Below are 13,562 nucleotides of genomic sequence, written 5' to 3'. Positions count from 1 at the left end.
CTATTTCTGTTTCCTTTAGTTTGTTTAAACTATCTGTTTAAATCAGATAGTTGTGAGTGCAAAAGCACATAATTACTCCGGCACTGTCAATCACTGCAACCAGGTAGACATTCTGGATCAGGAGTTGTTTTCGAGCAACAAATCCCGCCCCCTCTCCCCCACCCCGCAAAAAAAAAACACCAGAGTTGATGCTCGAGAACATCCTATGGCTGGATAAGGGTAAATGTACTGAAGACAATGACATTACTCTCATGCAAATCTGCACTTTAAACCCCTCTCCCCATGTATTCCAAGGAACAGAGGCAAAGAGAAGGAGGCTGAGAGGGACCAGAGTACTTGGCTGAGGGATTATGGAGATTTCAAAAAGGAGCCAGAGTTTTGAATACATGCTGATGCAAATGGGTGAAAGAGAATGGTGATGCCAGTTCAGGGTAGAATGTCTGATCAAACTTCCCACAACTATTTAAACTGCCAAAAAAAGAGGAGCGGCCAGACTGCGTCAAGCCTCCAGCGTGACTGCAGGCCAAGTCACATGCCAAGCAACCATTAGTGCCTCCCCCCCACACACATTTTAAAGTATTTATTTGCCATCAGACAAGAGCCTCCACATAGAAAAATCATAACCTCTAACTATGTCCTTAAAGCTGGTCCCAGAATATTCAGGGCCAAACTTTACATGATGATACATTTTCATGGTCACCCCGAAGATACACTCTCCATTTTAGAGTGATTAAAACAGGCAGTGACGGTTCAGTCTGAATTGGACTTACAACACAGCAGTCTGAAGCGGTCTCTCTCCCTCCCCCGTCAACAACCTATCAAGTGCTGAAACAACCACAACCCCCAGCAGCTGCCGTGGTACTTGGAAAGGCAGGGTGGGGATACAAGAGCACTATGCTACCCATTTTTAATCACAATGGCAGCCTTGTGACAGACACAAGGAGACCACTACATATAGCTTGGGCTTCAAAGTTGTAACAATCAATGTCAGCAACTTGAATGGGACCCAGAAACAAACACAAATAATGCAAGTAAAAGTTTGAGGCCTCTCCTACTAGGACTGGGCACAGAGCTATTGAAATGTATCTACTGTGCTTCCCAAGACAAAGAGAGATTCCAATATAAAAAAAACAGTAAAACCTGAAATCAGTCAGCAAGCTTACACCACTTTATCTCTATGAAGGCCACCAAATAAGACTCAGCATAAAAATCCGAGAAGCCACAGCAATCTAATCTCTGTAAAAAGTAGTTACAGACCAACTTCAGTACTTTCATCTTCCTATGACATCCCACAGCTGTGCTGACATACTTAACAAGTGAAATGAAACTGACCACCAGCTGTCATGCTTCACAAGCACAACTTGACTAGCTGTCTAATCCACAGTGGCATAAATCTTCCAGCATGTGCACCATGCAGAAGTGCTTCCTCATAAGGACACAAAGAATTTTTAAAAAATTGTCTTACATATATTTTCCACAGCCTTCCCCTTAAAGTATAAATAAACTGAACATGAAAAGATTAGATAGATATATAAACACAGAAATACACACATTGCATCAAGCTAGAATATTTGGTGCACGTTTCTGCATTTAATTTTACATCATTTGTATGAGGCACAACGCTTTCAGGATAATTGTTTTGGAAATCACTCTACAACTAGACACCCTATCTGGAAATTACTCCACTGTATGCACAGGAAAATTTACACGCAATTCTTATGGGGAAAGACACACAATATTTTGAATGAACCTGAAACCTAGTATATTTGTTTGCCTAATAGTATAAAAATAAATTACCTGGTTAGATGTACAATTTTATTTTTTGTTGTTATAATTTGTTTATCTGTTCTCTACAAAAATATGGTTGGAGTTTATATATGAAATTCAGGAGAACAAATGCATAAATTGTAATAGGACTATATTTCCCAGTGAACAAAAGCACCTTAGTTCTAATTTGCTGGTGTGTGTGCTTTGTGCATGTAAGTATGCTATATCTTGTAAATAATTATGAACCTGGCCCCCTGAGTGTGGATCAAGAAATCTGCACAATGCAGGCATGTACAGGCAGGTGAGATGTTTTTGCAAACACATAATAATACTGGAGGGCTTTAAAAAAACACCCCTCAAATATAGAATTCCAACTCAGATCTCAGAAAAACATGCAAGATTGCCAATAACAATCTGGGGCTGGGGATAAAAACAAAGTGGCAATGAAGGAATGCAAAAAGGGAAAATGTTAATGGGGTGGAAAAGGGGATAGAAAATGGCAACCGTGGCTGGAAAACTGAGAGAAAGAAGAAAGCAGGGAAACTGGTATCCAGCAGATGAGATTTCATCCATGGGTCCCCACTAGTAAAATCATATTCCAGGTTATATGTATCTAATACTTCTGTGGGTGTGTCAAGCAAATGTAAACTCTACCAAAGAGCAGAAAGAATTTCAGATTATGGAAGCTCTCTTAACAGTTGATACTGCTATACCTTGATGCGTAGAACAAATGACCATTAATTCATGGCTAACATCTCCAGATCTCCTAACAGGAATAAGCAGCTCACCAACATCTTCTTCTATTCTGTACTCAGACCCAGGAATATAGACAGTAGATTCTGTAAAAAAACCAAACAAACCACAAAGCAAATTTAAAAAAGATAAAACTGAAAACGAAATTAAAGAAAATAATTTTAAGTTTTTTATTTGTGCTGTTACTCAGAGTTCCATTCCTATCAATGGAAATAGGTTTATGAGAACATAAACAGGAAAAATAAGAAGAAAATATAAGCAGCTAACATCACATACCATCACCTGGATCCACAATTTCCACTGTGGCTCTTTCTGGAAACTCCAGGGAAGCCATTACAGGATCTGATAAAATGATATGGAAAATTTCTGATTCTTCATATTCATTATCTACCATTATCCTTACTCGCCAGGTAGCCATGGTCTGTCCTGGGTTGAACTGAACCTGTTTCTGAGCTTTCCCTTTGAAATCTTTATCTTTTTCTGCTGTTCCATCTTTAGTTCCAATGCCTGAATAAATATTTGAAGGAAAAGGGAACAATATTAACTTTTTTTTATAAAAGAAAAACATCTTATATTTGAAAACTATCACATTTCAAACACTAGAAACGTCACATATATATGGACCACATACACTCGTTATCTATTTCTCAAGTAACTTTGAAGAAACTTCTCTTGCCATTGTATAGACATGAAATGCTTAAGAAAATTGTAATTAATTTTATTCCTTCCCCAAAAGACCTTTTTCATGATAAGCTGGGCTGCATCATTAGCAGTTTATTACACACCTTGAGGCACATGGGCTGTTAGCTCAATTTCTCCTGTTCTAGGCTTGCCAATAACCATGTCCCAGCGGGGGTTCTTCCGCTTTCCCAGGCTCCTTCCTGCCCCCAGTCAGCTGGCCAGCGGGGGGAAGCCCCACCCCACAGGACCATGTGCCTTTCCACCTCCGGAGGCTTCAGTCTCGATTGAAAGTCTTCCTCTTGAGATGGTGTATCTGTGTTACTTTGAAGAAGTTGGCAGCAACTCATGAGTAGAGAGGCCAATCCCTCACTTCAGAGTCGCCAGAAACAGGGGGGAGGGAAACGTCTGCTGAGCACTTCATTATTCCCTATGTGGAGATCGATTCTCATAGGGTATACTGGGGAATTGATCTGGAGGTTTTGGGGGCTCTGGGGGAGCTGTTTTTTGAGGTAGAGGCACCAAATTTAGTATCTAGTGCCTCTCCCCAAAGTACCCCCCAAGTTTCAAAACGATTGGACCAGGGGGTCCAATTCTATGAGCCCCAAAAGAAGGTGCCCCTATCTTTCATTATTTCCTATGGAAGGAAGGCATTTTAAAATGTAATGGCCAGAACTCCCTTGGAGTTCAATTCTGCTTGTCACACCCTTGCTCCTGGCTCCGCCCCAATATCTCCTGGCTCCACTCCCAAAGTCCCCAGATATTTCTTGAATTAGACTTCGCAACCCTACCCCTGTCTTTGAAATGAAGGGCATAGATTTTCACTACTTAAGTACTCATGCCATATTGCCCTAGACAAGCCCTGCAATGACTCTGGGGGCAGAGGAGGAATCCATTTCACTCACAACAGTAGATTGAGGGCTCTACTGGGGCAGAAATGTGAGTGTTGATGGAAAGAGAAATTTAGAACAGAGGAAAATTGCTGTTCTCCAACCCATTAGATTTTTTTTTGTATGGGTGAACAATTTCTTTTCAGAAGAAGCAATTATGCTATCATTTTTAAATTTTTATTTACAATAGTGTGTGTTGCAGTAAAACAAGTTCAGCCCATGCTAAAGTTGCTGGGGTACCAAAGGCAAAGCTAAAATTCTCTTTAAAAAGAGATTCTGAATAGGTTCTATACATCTTGAAACGCAAGTATGACTTCAGAGCTTGCCAATTCTTATTAGTTTTAAGTATGCCCTTAGACATCTACCATGTAAATGAAAATTATGATTATATAAGGGGGGGGAGGAGAAATATTACTACAACCAGGAATAATTTTGTAGAAAAAGAGATGTCAGAGTTCATTAGCACAACTCATTTGCATAACTTATTTGCATATGCCACACATTCCTGACATCACTCCTGACATCAGTTCAGCATCTACCTTAAAACGCTTCTTGAGTTATAATTGTCATACTACCATCATACTTTTTAAATTCCTTTCTCCTGTGTGGCCACAGTGGCATGATGACGATTTCCATCTGTCTGCTTTATATGTTTTAGTTATTTTTTAGTTATGTTTTAATTCCAGAGCTCTGCTCCTGTAAGCTCCTGCCCCAAATGAGGCCTGACAACAACACAATTCTACAATTACTTACACATTGTAGCAATTAACACATTTTTTTAAAAAAAAAAATAAACATGTAGAAATACAAGTTTACTTTCAGGGCAAGTGTTCATATATTCTGCATGTTTGTTTTATTTATATTTTTTAGTTGTATAATTTCAAACTGAAACAAAATCAGCTGCACAGATAGAACACCCTGTCATAATCCAGATGAAGATTCTTCCTCATTACTAGACCTTCATGCACTTCTGACACAAAAACTAGAGTTTCCAAATTAACAATTTTGTTCATGCTAGAAGAAATGTATAGCTGTATTCTTACGTTCCACAGATTCAGTTTATTACCTTACATTTCTTTCCATGCAGGCTGTAATTTCCCTGGATCCTATACCAGTCTCTTATGGAAATGGAAAATTTATGGCAGCTCTATTAGGGTTTGTAGAATCTTTCAGGCTCAAGTGCCGTGTTCTACTGGAGAAAGTTTTCCTTCCAGACGTTTCGTTCTCATGTGCATCACTCTCTTTCATGCATCACTCAATGCACAGCAGCCAAGAAGATCAGAGCGCCTGCTCCGGCTGCAACGCCACTGAGGATGTTCTCCACAGCTGAGAACGAAATGTCTGTAAGGAAAACTTTCTCCAGTAGAACACGGCACTTGAGCCCGAAAGATTCTACAAACCCTAATGATGTTACCAGCCGTGAAAACCTGAAATCTTTGATATGGCAGCTCTGTTTGTGATTTCACAAAGTATGCTAAACTGAGATTACTTTCATAGTGGTACTGGAATAAAAACATAAGGCCCCGATGAAAATACAAATAATATTTGATGTTCCATTGACAATATTTAGGAACGATTGTCCTGTAACAATTGGACTCCAATATTAGGGATCCCTTGAGATAACAGCTCATCTCCAGACTACAGAGATCAGTTCCCCTGAAGAAAATGCATGCTTTGGAGGGTGAAATCTATGGCATTGTACCCCACTGAGGTCCCTGTTCTTCCCAGGCTCAATCTCCAAACCTCCAGGAGTTTTCCAGCCTGGATCAAGCAACCTTATGCCCATCTCCTGCCAGTTGCCAGAGTGGATGTGGCAACCCTACCCAATATCCTGTTTCAGTAGCTACTGCTGTTTAAGACTGCCCTCTTCAGACAGGCGTTTACTAATGATTGTACTAATGTTTACGGCTAGATTAATAATACTTACCGCCACTGTTAGTTTAGGAATGTTTTAATTACTGATTGGTTTTAATGTGATTTTAATGTTTTATTATTGTATTGTTCATTTTAAATGTTGTAAGCCGCCCTGAGCTTGCTTCGGCGGGGGAGGGCGGGATATAAATAAAATTTTACATTACATTACATTACATAATAAGAAATTTTGGAAGGGGGGGTAAATGGAGGGACCAGAATAGAAGAACATAAGAGGTACCCTGCTGTATCAGACCTGTGGTCCATATGGTTCAGCATCCACCTTATACAGTAGCCAAAAATTGTCCAGGGAAGGCAATAAACAGGGCACAGGGACCAAGTATTCCATTTGATGTTGCCTTCTAGCACAGGTGCTCAGAGGCTTAAGTCTTCTGGGTGTGGAGATTCCATTTAGTCATGCCATCCTCATAGAGTCTGCTGTGAAAATGACATGATGCAACGTCACCCCAGAAATGACTGGTGCTTGCACAGGGACTACCTTTACCTTTTTTAATGCTTGTGGCTGTCACTATGTCCACAAGCAGTGAATTCTACAATCTACAGATCATACATTTTTTCCGCTGTATAACTGCCATTTTTTTCCAACTGAAGCTTGCAAAATAATTGACTAGTCATTCCATTTCTCTTACCCCACCAGCTAACATTTTCTTTTGAAGCTGCAAATGGATCTTCAGGATGTTTAAGAGGAGCTATTCCAAAGAAAATTTATCTGGGCTTCAATCAGCTGGCGAGGGTTGTGACAGATTTAACACACTGCTCATTTCAATAGAGAAGCTCAAAGCACAGTTGTTGAAAAGCGGTTATTTTTTTTTTGAGAAAACATGAACATATTTTGGTTTGGTTGGGAATCAGAAAGTAATAATACATAACATCAATTTGTCATATATCTGACCAACTTTTCGTGTTTTGCACCCTCTATTTGCAACAATATCCAGTAATGTCATCCAGTATTTTATTTTTTGGTCATCTGCCCTCCAAACATTATCAAGAAAGAGTACTCCTGCTAACACAAGCAACCTGTTACTCTATGACCACTTTCAGCTGAGCTACTGCACTCAAAAATTAAATAGCATTAATTCCTCTCATGTAACATAATTAGCCACTAGCTGCAAGGCTAGCCCTTGCTTTGAACAGACAAAACACTTGCCCTGGATGTTAGCCAACTACCAGGGAACAGGAGCAGAGGCACAGAGGGAAAGTGTGGAATACGGGTATGACACAAGCTCAAAGACTGGGAGAGAAGAAAAAAGAACACAACCATTCAGAGTCTGCCCACAAATGCACAACATTTGGATCGTATGAATGAGTGCTGGGTGCACAAGATAGTCTCTAAGTATGCTACCTCTTCCTCTAAAATGTCTGTTTACACAAGAACATTGTGGTGAAACCTTCCCCCTTTCACAATTCCATAATCACTGTGGCAGACTCCTTTCCTATTTCAGAAGGTTCCCACACCAGCTGACCACCATCTGCCACTGTATACTCTGACACTAACATGGTACTGGAAACTATTACTCCCTTATTGACTGCCTCAATCTCCCTTTCCTGGACACTGCTTACAGACACTTCAGAATGCTTACCTATCCTGAGGGTTCCTATATACCAGGTTGACAGACACAATAACATTGAGACACCACAGATTCTCACAAAGCCTCAGCACCCTCTGACACTGACTCTTCCTCTACTACCCCCACACACTTTCTTCACACTCACACAAGCTGATCCCTCCAACACTCAACCAATCACACTCCTTATGCAAAACACAATTCCTAACAGGCTCACTGGCTTATTCCCTCCATCACTCAACCAATCCCTCCACCTATATTAACCAATTATTAAAACAGTCATCATTACATTTTCATATAATTCAGGGAATATCACAGACCCATAGAAAAGCACTGATCTTGCACAAACAGAAGTATTAGAGGAAATGAAGCATGGTGTGCAGCAGAAACTATTCAGGGGTGTCAAACTCATTTGTTATGAGGGTCAAATCTGACATAGATGGGACTTTGTGGGGCCTATCCATGTATGTCCTAAAATGTAATGCCAGATAGCAGAGATATAGACTTTATAAAGGACACAGGCAAACACAATTAAAATATTATTTTTAAACTAATACAGACATACTTAAAAACTCTTGCGATATTTTGTTTAAAAGGGAAAAGTGGGGGAATAGTGGGATTTTGCAATGCAATTTTAAAAATAAAACATCAAGAAAAAACTTGCCTAAAACTAAAGACTCATTTAAAACATTGTGTGTAAAGATTGCTACGTGTTGTGGAGATCGGATGGGAGAAAATATATAATGTTATAGAAGATCTGATTTATATTAAGGATTAGGTGGACTATTTTTTAGGACTAAGAGCTGTAGAAAAGTGAATAGTTCATTAAAAGACTGAGTTTGATCAATAGACTATAAGTAACTTGGAAGAAGAAATTTAAAGACTAGAAAGACCAGAAAGACAAAAGGGGGGAAAAACGGACAAAGAAGAGGAGGAAGAAAGGGGAAACAGAAGGACTGAAGGAAGAAAGAAGAAAGAGAGGGAAAGCAAGGAATTGAATGCTGTTAGTCTATCACTGTATAATTTACAAAAGTGTATGAATGTGTGTCGGTCTAAGTAAAAGTGTATGGTTAATGAGAAAGGATTAGGATGGAGAATGAATGAAGAAGTGAGTGTATGTAGTCTGCAAGAGGTAGTGAGTGGAGTGTTTGAAAGGGTTAAGTGGTGCAAGAGGAAGGCAAATAATGAATAATTATTGAAATCAGTTGAACATGAAGCATTATTGCTTGGGGAAGAAATTGATTTAGACTAGTTGGTAAAGGGATACTAAATCTCTGTATTGGTGTCTTCATTCTATATTATTATATGATAATTTGAATTTCTCCTGCTTAACTCAATGATAGAGGGAATCATGTTGTTGCAGGATGCTCTCAAAGTATTTCAGTCATTTTTTGAAGATTCTTTAATGGGGGCATTAAATCAGATGCAGAACAATTTAATGGAACAGATAGGGGGATTAAAATTTAAGCTTGATGGATTAGAAAATGGATTGAAGGATATAAAAACGGATATGACAAAGTTGACGCAAACCAAAAATTCTATTGATACAAAACAAATACTAAAGGAGCAAGATACAGGTGACTTGGAAATTAAACAGGAAGAATCAGAGACCAGGATTACTAGATCAGACATGTATAAGGTAAAATATACTCCAAGATTTTTAAGCATATCAGAAGAAATAAATGAGGATTTATTTTGTTCAGTAGTGGAAACATTGACCCCCATGCTGGAAAAAGAACAAAAAAAAACCCGAGAGGGAAAATGAATATATATATAGGTTAAACTCTCTAAAGCTAAAAAAGAATGGTTCACTTAGAGAAATGCATTCAAGAGACATAAGGAAACAGATCAAAGATGTTGTTTGGAGAAGGGAAAGGGAGCAACTTATTAGATCTAGAGGTCAGAAAAATAAAAAAATGAAAGAGATATTATGGATAATTAGGCATTTAACTCCAAAACCAAGAGAGGTTTTAAATAACCAAGAGAGAAATTGGTGTAAACAGAAGAAATACCAAAAATGGAGGACTCATTAGGAAAGAAATACCAAAAATGGAGGATTCATAATTGGATGGTGCTGCTGAATGGAATGCCAAAGCAAATAGTTAGATTAGTGGGGCAGGTCATACAGACGGTTAAAGGTGTATGGAAATAAAGTATTATGTAAGGTGTCAAGCGTCATCGATAAAATATCTTTAATGAGTTTTCCTTGAGTGCAAGTGAAAAGGATAAATGGGTTTAATTTGTAATGTAATAGTGAAGGTGAATGCAGTGAAGGTGAATAGAGATAATGGAATTTGAATGTATATATAATTAGTGAAAACACTGCCTTCGACTTCTGTTTTAATAATTTTTTCTTTTGTATGGTAACAGGCTTGTACACAATATATTAATTTAATAAACTATAAAAATATTGGGGGGAAAAAAGAAAAAGCAGAAGGATCAAAGCAGAAAACTAAAAATATAAAATGCTCTCAGCCTCGGAAAACATAAAATGGCAGGGCATTGCAAGCTTCTCCCCACCACCACCACCCCTGGGTCTACTCAGATTAGCAGTGGCTCTTCAGTGTAATATCCCCCTTTGGCTGTTGGTTCCCAAGTTACAGTACTCACTAGGCGCTAGTTCTCATGTCCATTGAGAAGAGACAAAGCTGGCTCAAAGCATCAATGCTTGATTTGCAAGAACTCAACTCCAGAAAGCTTCAGCTGGCCACATGAATGCTGGGAAGCTCCACTCCACTGAAACAAGACAAAGTTGCAAGGAAAATATGCAATGGATGTTCCATTCACATCTGCTCTGCTCAGAAGCCTGAATGGAAAATCCATTCCGCATTTTCTTTGCAACTTTGCTTTCTGCTTTAGCCTCTGCAAAGAGAAGGAAGAAGAGGCTGGGAATGTCAGCAGCCTTGGAGCCTTAAAGGGTGAGGACAGGAGTGGGGGAGGAAAAAAGAGCCCCACGGGCCTGACTGAAGCCCGGGGTGGGCCAGTTTGGTCTGCAGGCCGGACATTTGACACCCCTGATCTAGTCTGCATGAAACTTATTCAAAAGATTCAAGTCCTAATGTTTAGGAACAGTATGAACTATCTGCAGCCACACAATGGCTCCATGTTCTAATCTATCAGAATACCAAATTTACAGGGCAATCCTAAACAGAGTTATTCCCTTCTAAGACTATTGAAAACAATGAACTTGGTGTAACTCTGTTTAGGACTGACTGATAATTTGATTGGTAATTATCAACAGTAGTTGAAACTATTAGTCCTATCCCATAAAAGAGTTGGTCTCCTGTGATTTCCATAAAAAACTAACACCAAAGTGGATAGTTTATGCTCCCAAAACATGCAATAATCATTCTTATGTGAAATCATTTCACACCCTCCTATCCATTCACCAGGGATGCAGAATGGTATAACACAGGCCGATCTTGTCAGATCTTGGAAGCCAAGCAGGTCAGGGTCAGTACTTGGATGGGAGACCACCAAGGAAGATCTTGCTGAGGAAGACAATGGCAAACCACCTCTGCTTCATCACTTGCTTTGAAAACCCTATGGGGTTGCCATGTCAGCTACAATGATGGTACTTTACACACACACCAATTTACCTCTAAGAACCATCATGAATTTAAATTTTTGATCCAGCTTGAAAACTGAAGTACGACTACAGCTGGACCTTAGTGGTACTGTTCTGATCATCCTAAGAAAGATTCTTTTGTAATATTTCTGATGATTCCATTTAGCAATCTTTAAAATGGGTTAAGCAGCTAGTTATTTCATTATCAAGGCAACTTTGACTTTGTTCAGTGTCTTAAAAACCATAAGAATCAAAATGTTAAAATAAATTTCTTAAAAACCAAGTGAAAGGCTGACATACTCAACTATACCAAAACAATCTACTACCTGAGGAAATTATGCCACTCTATCTTAAATAATCTTTTTCTTATTCTAACTTTAAAAATGTTATTTGACGGTTGTTTGTAGTTCTAAACAAAGACATGAGTACAATCCAAGTTCAATATAACATCTTAGAAGCTTTCATTAATGTCTAACTCAGCATCAGCTCAAATAACTGAACTATTTTGTTTAAATTATGGTTTGACATCATCAGTTGGGAAACTTTACCTCTTCGCAAGAATAATAAACCATTGTCATGCTGAATCCCTCAAGCGGGTCTGAGAAAATCTGATATCCTGCAAGAAGCTCCAGAAAGCTGTGAACTGCGAAACCCTTTCCTGACATTAGTTCCCTCAGTTCTTGCACTCCAGACCCATTTAGAAATGGTTAATACTCAGGAGAACCTCGATTCAGTATAACTGCTAAAATAGGATTATTCTTAACACTTGGCCAGTCAACAGTTATTGGTCTGGGGTTTTTTCTTTGTTTTTGTTTTTTTTTAAAAAAAGGTGTCAAAATTACTTGGGGGGGGGTGAACTCTGGTGAGGGAAATAGTTTCTGACTTTTTTCCCCAAAGCTGCTCTGCATTGCTAAAAAGGTTTCAGTTAGCGACACTGCACCTGCTAGCGATTTTTCTGGACTGTGCAAAGATACCTGTAGTAAATTGTACTGCTTTCTTTTTCTGGTTGTGTTTTACTATGTGAAGTATATTCTGCCACCCTTTGGGTGGGAAAGTAGGCAAAAGGCTGTCAGGGTAAGGATTTAACAACATTAGCCTTCCACTCAACTTCAAAGCCACTAGTAAATTATTTGCCTTTTAAAATTCACCTGAAAAAAGAACGACTATGTAACATAAAGCTAGTGGTGACTCAAGAGCTATTTAACATAATTCCTTGGAATACCAGGAGTTAGCAGGCAAGAGCAGGCTTTATTCAGCCACCTCCCCAAATATCTTTCAGGCCCCCAGTAGGGGTCAGTCACCAAAGGTCACCATGACTTCCAGGTACACGCACACATGCACACACACACGTGCACCAGTGTTCCCTCTAAGCAGAGTTAGTGTGAGCTAGCTCACAGATTTTTAGCCTCCAGCTCACACATTTTTGTATTACCTCAGGAAAAATGGTCAAGAGCACAATAATTTATGCAGCAGCTCACAACTTTCATGCCACTAGCTCACAAGACTCTGCAGCTTAGAGGAAACATTGACATGCACATATAAATGCAAAGAGAGAGAGAGAGAGAGCTGACATAGTGTATATGGAACTGAAATGTAATGAGATCCGCCGCCTCCCCCCCAAAAAACCCATAAGTTTCTGATGAAGGGTAACAATCCTGCATCAACGATCGCTACACTGCCATTGGGAACTCAGAGTTTACTTTCTAATAAGTCTGCTTATAAATTACAACCTGTTATTGACCCCTATTCTCAAGGCCAAACAGGATATTCAGCAACCGCTGGGAATTACCATTGAAAAATATAGGAGGATTTGTTTGGGCTCAAAACATCACCACTGGAGGAGGAAGGGCTCCTGCCTCCCCCTCCAGCTATTTTCTTGTGCTGGAGGTGAACTGTTTCTCTATCTTTGCTTCTCCACACGGAGTATTCTGTGCACACAAGCAGTAAAAACAGGGAAATAACTCCCTAGAGCACTGTTTGGTTTCATAATACTCCCCCATGGCAGTATTATGAAACCAAAGAGGCTGTGCTTTATTTTCTAATAACCATTCCCCACAGCTGCTGTGTAGTTGTGGGGAACTCAAGTGAGGTCTAGTGAACTCAGCCCAAACTCTTTTAAAAAGTTTATGCCAAGTTTGGGTTTCAGAATATCAAAGACAGCAGCAGTAATTGTCAAGAAACTGGCTTGCCTAGCTTGTCTATTCAGAATTGGTTTAGGCTTCGGACTAGTAAAAAATCATAGAAGCTTTTTTTTCTGAGAACTCGAGGTCAAGCTAACGGCATTCTCAGAGAGTAAGATAAAAAAGATGGGAGGCAGACACCGATGCCAGTCAGACCATTCCAGGTTTCAGGACAGGGTTGCAAGGTCTCCCCTGGCCACCATTGGAGGGGCAGAGTTGCCACATGCAG

At 39.4% G+C, this 13,562-nt stretch overlaps 1 protein-coding gene across 1 annotated transcript in view; it reads right to left on the bottom strand.

Moving 5' to 3' along the window:
- Positions 1-13,562, bottom strand: part of FREM3 (FRAS1 related extracellular matrix 3) — a 142,317-nt gene that overhangs the window by 74,930 nt on the left and 53,825 nt on the right. The window contains exons 4-5 of the mRNA XM_060246706.1: positions 2,797-3,027; positions 2,481-2,606 (exon numbers count right to left, since the gene is read on the bottom strand). Of these exons, the coding sequence (XP_060102689.1) occupies positions 2,481-2,606; positions 2,797-3,027 (357 nt within the window). The remainder of the gene's footprint in view (positions 1-2,480; positions 2,607-2,796; positions 3,028-13,562) is intronic.

Source organism: Heteronotia binoei, chromosome 9 (genome assembly GCF_032191835.1).
Source record: "Heteronotia binoei isolate CCM8104 ecotype False Entrance Well chromosome 9, APGP_CSIRO_Hbin_v1, whole genome shotgun sequence".
In the NCBI taxonomy this organism is placed as follows: domain Eukaryota; kingdom Metazoa; phylum Chordata; class Lepidosauria; order Squamata; family Gekkonidae; genus Heteronotia; species Heteronotia binoei.
The sequence above is the reverse complement of the archived record's forward strand: the minus strand, read 5'-3'. Positions and strand labels throughout refer to the sequence as shown.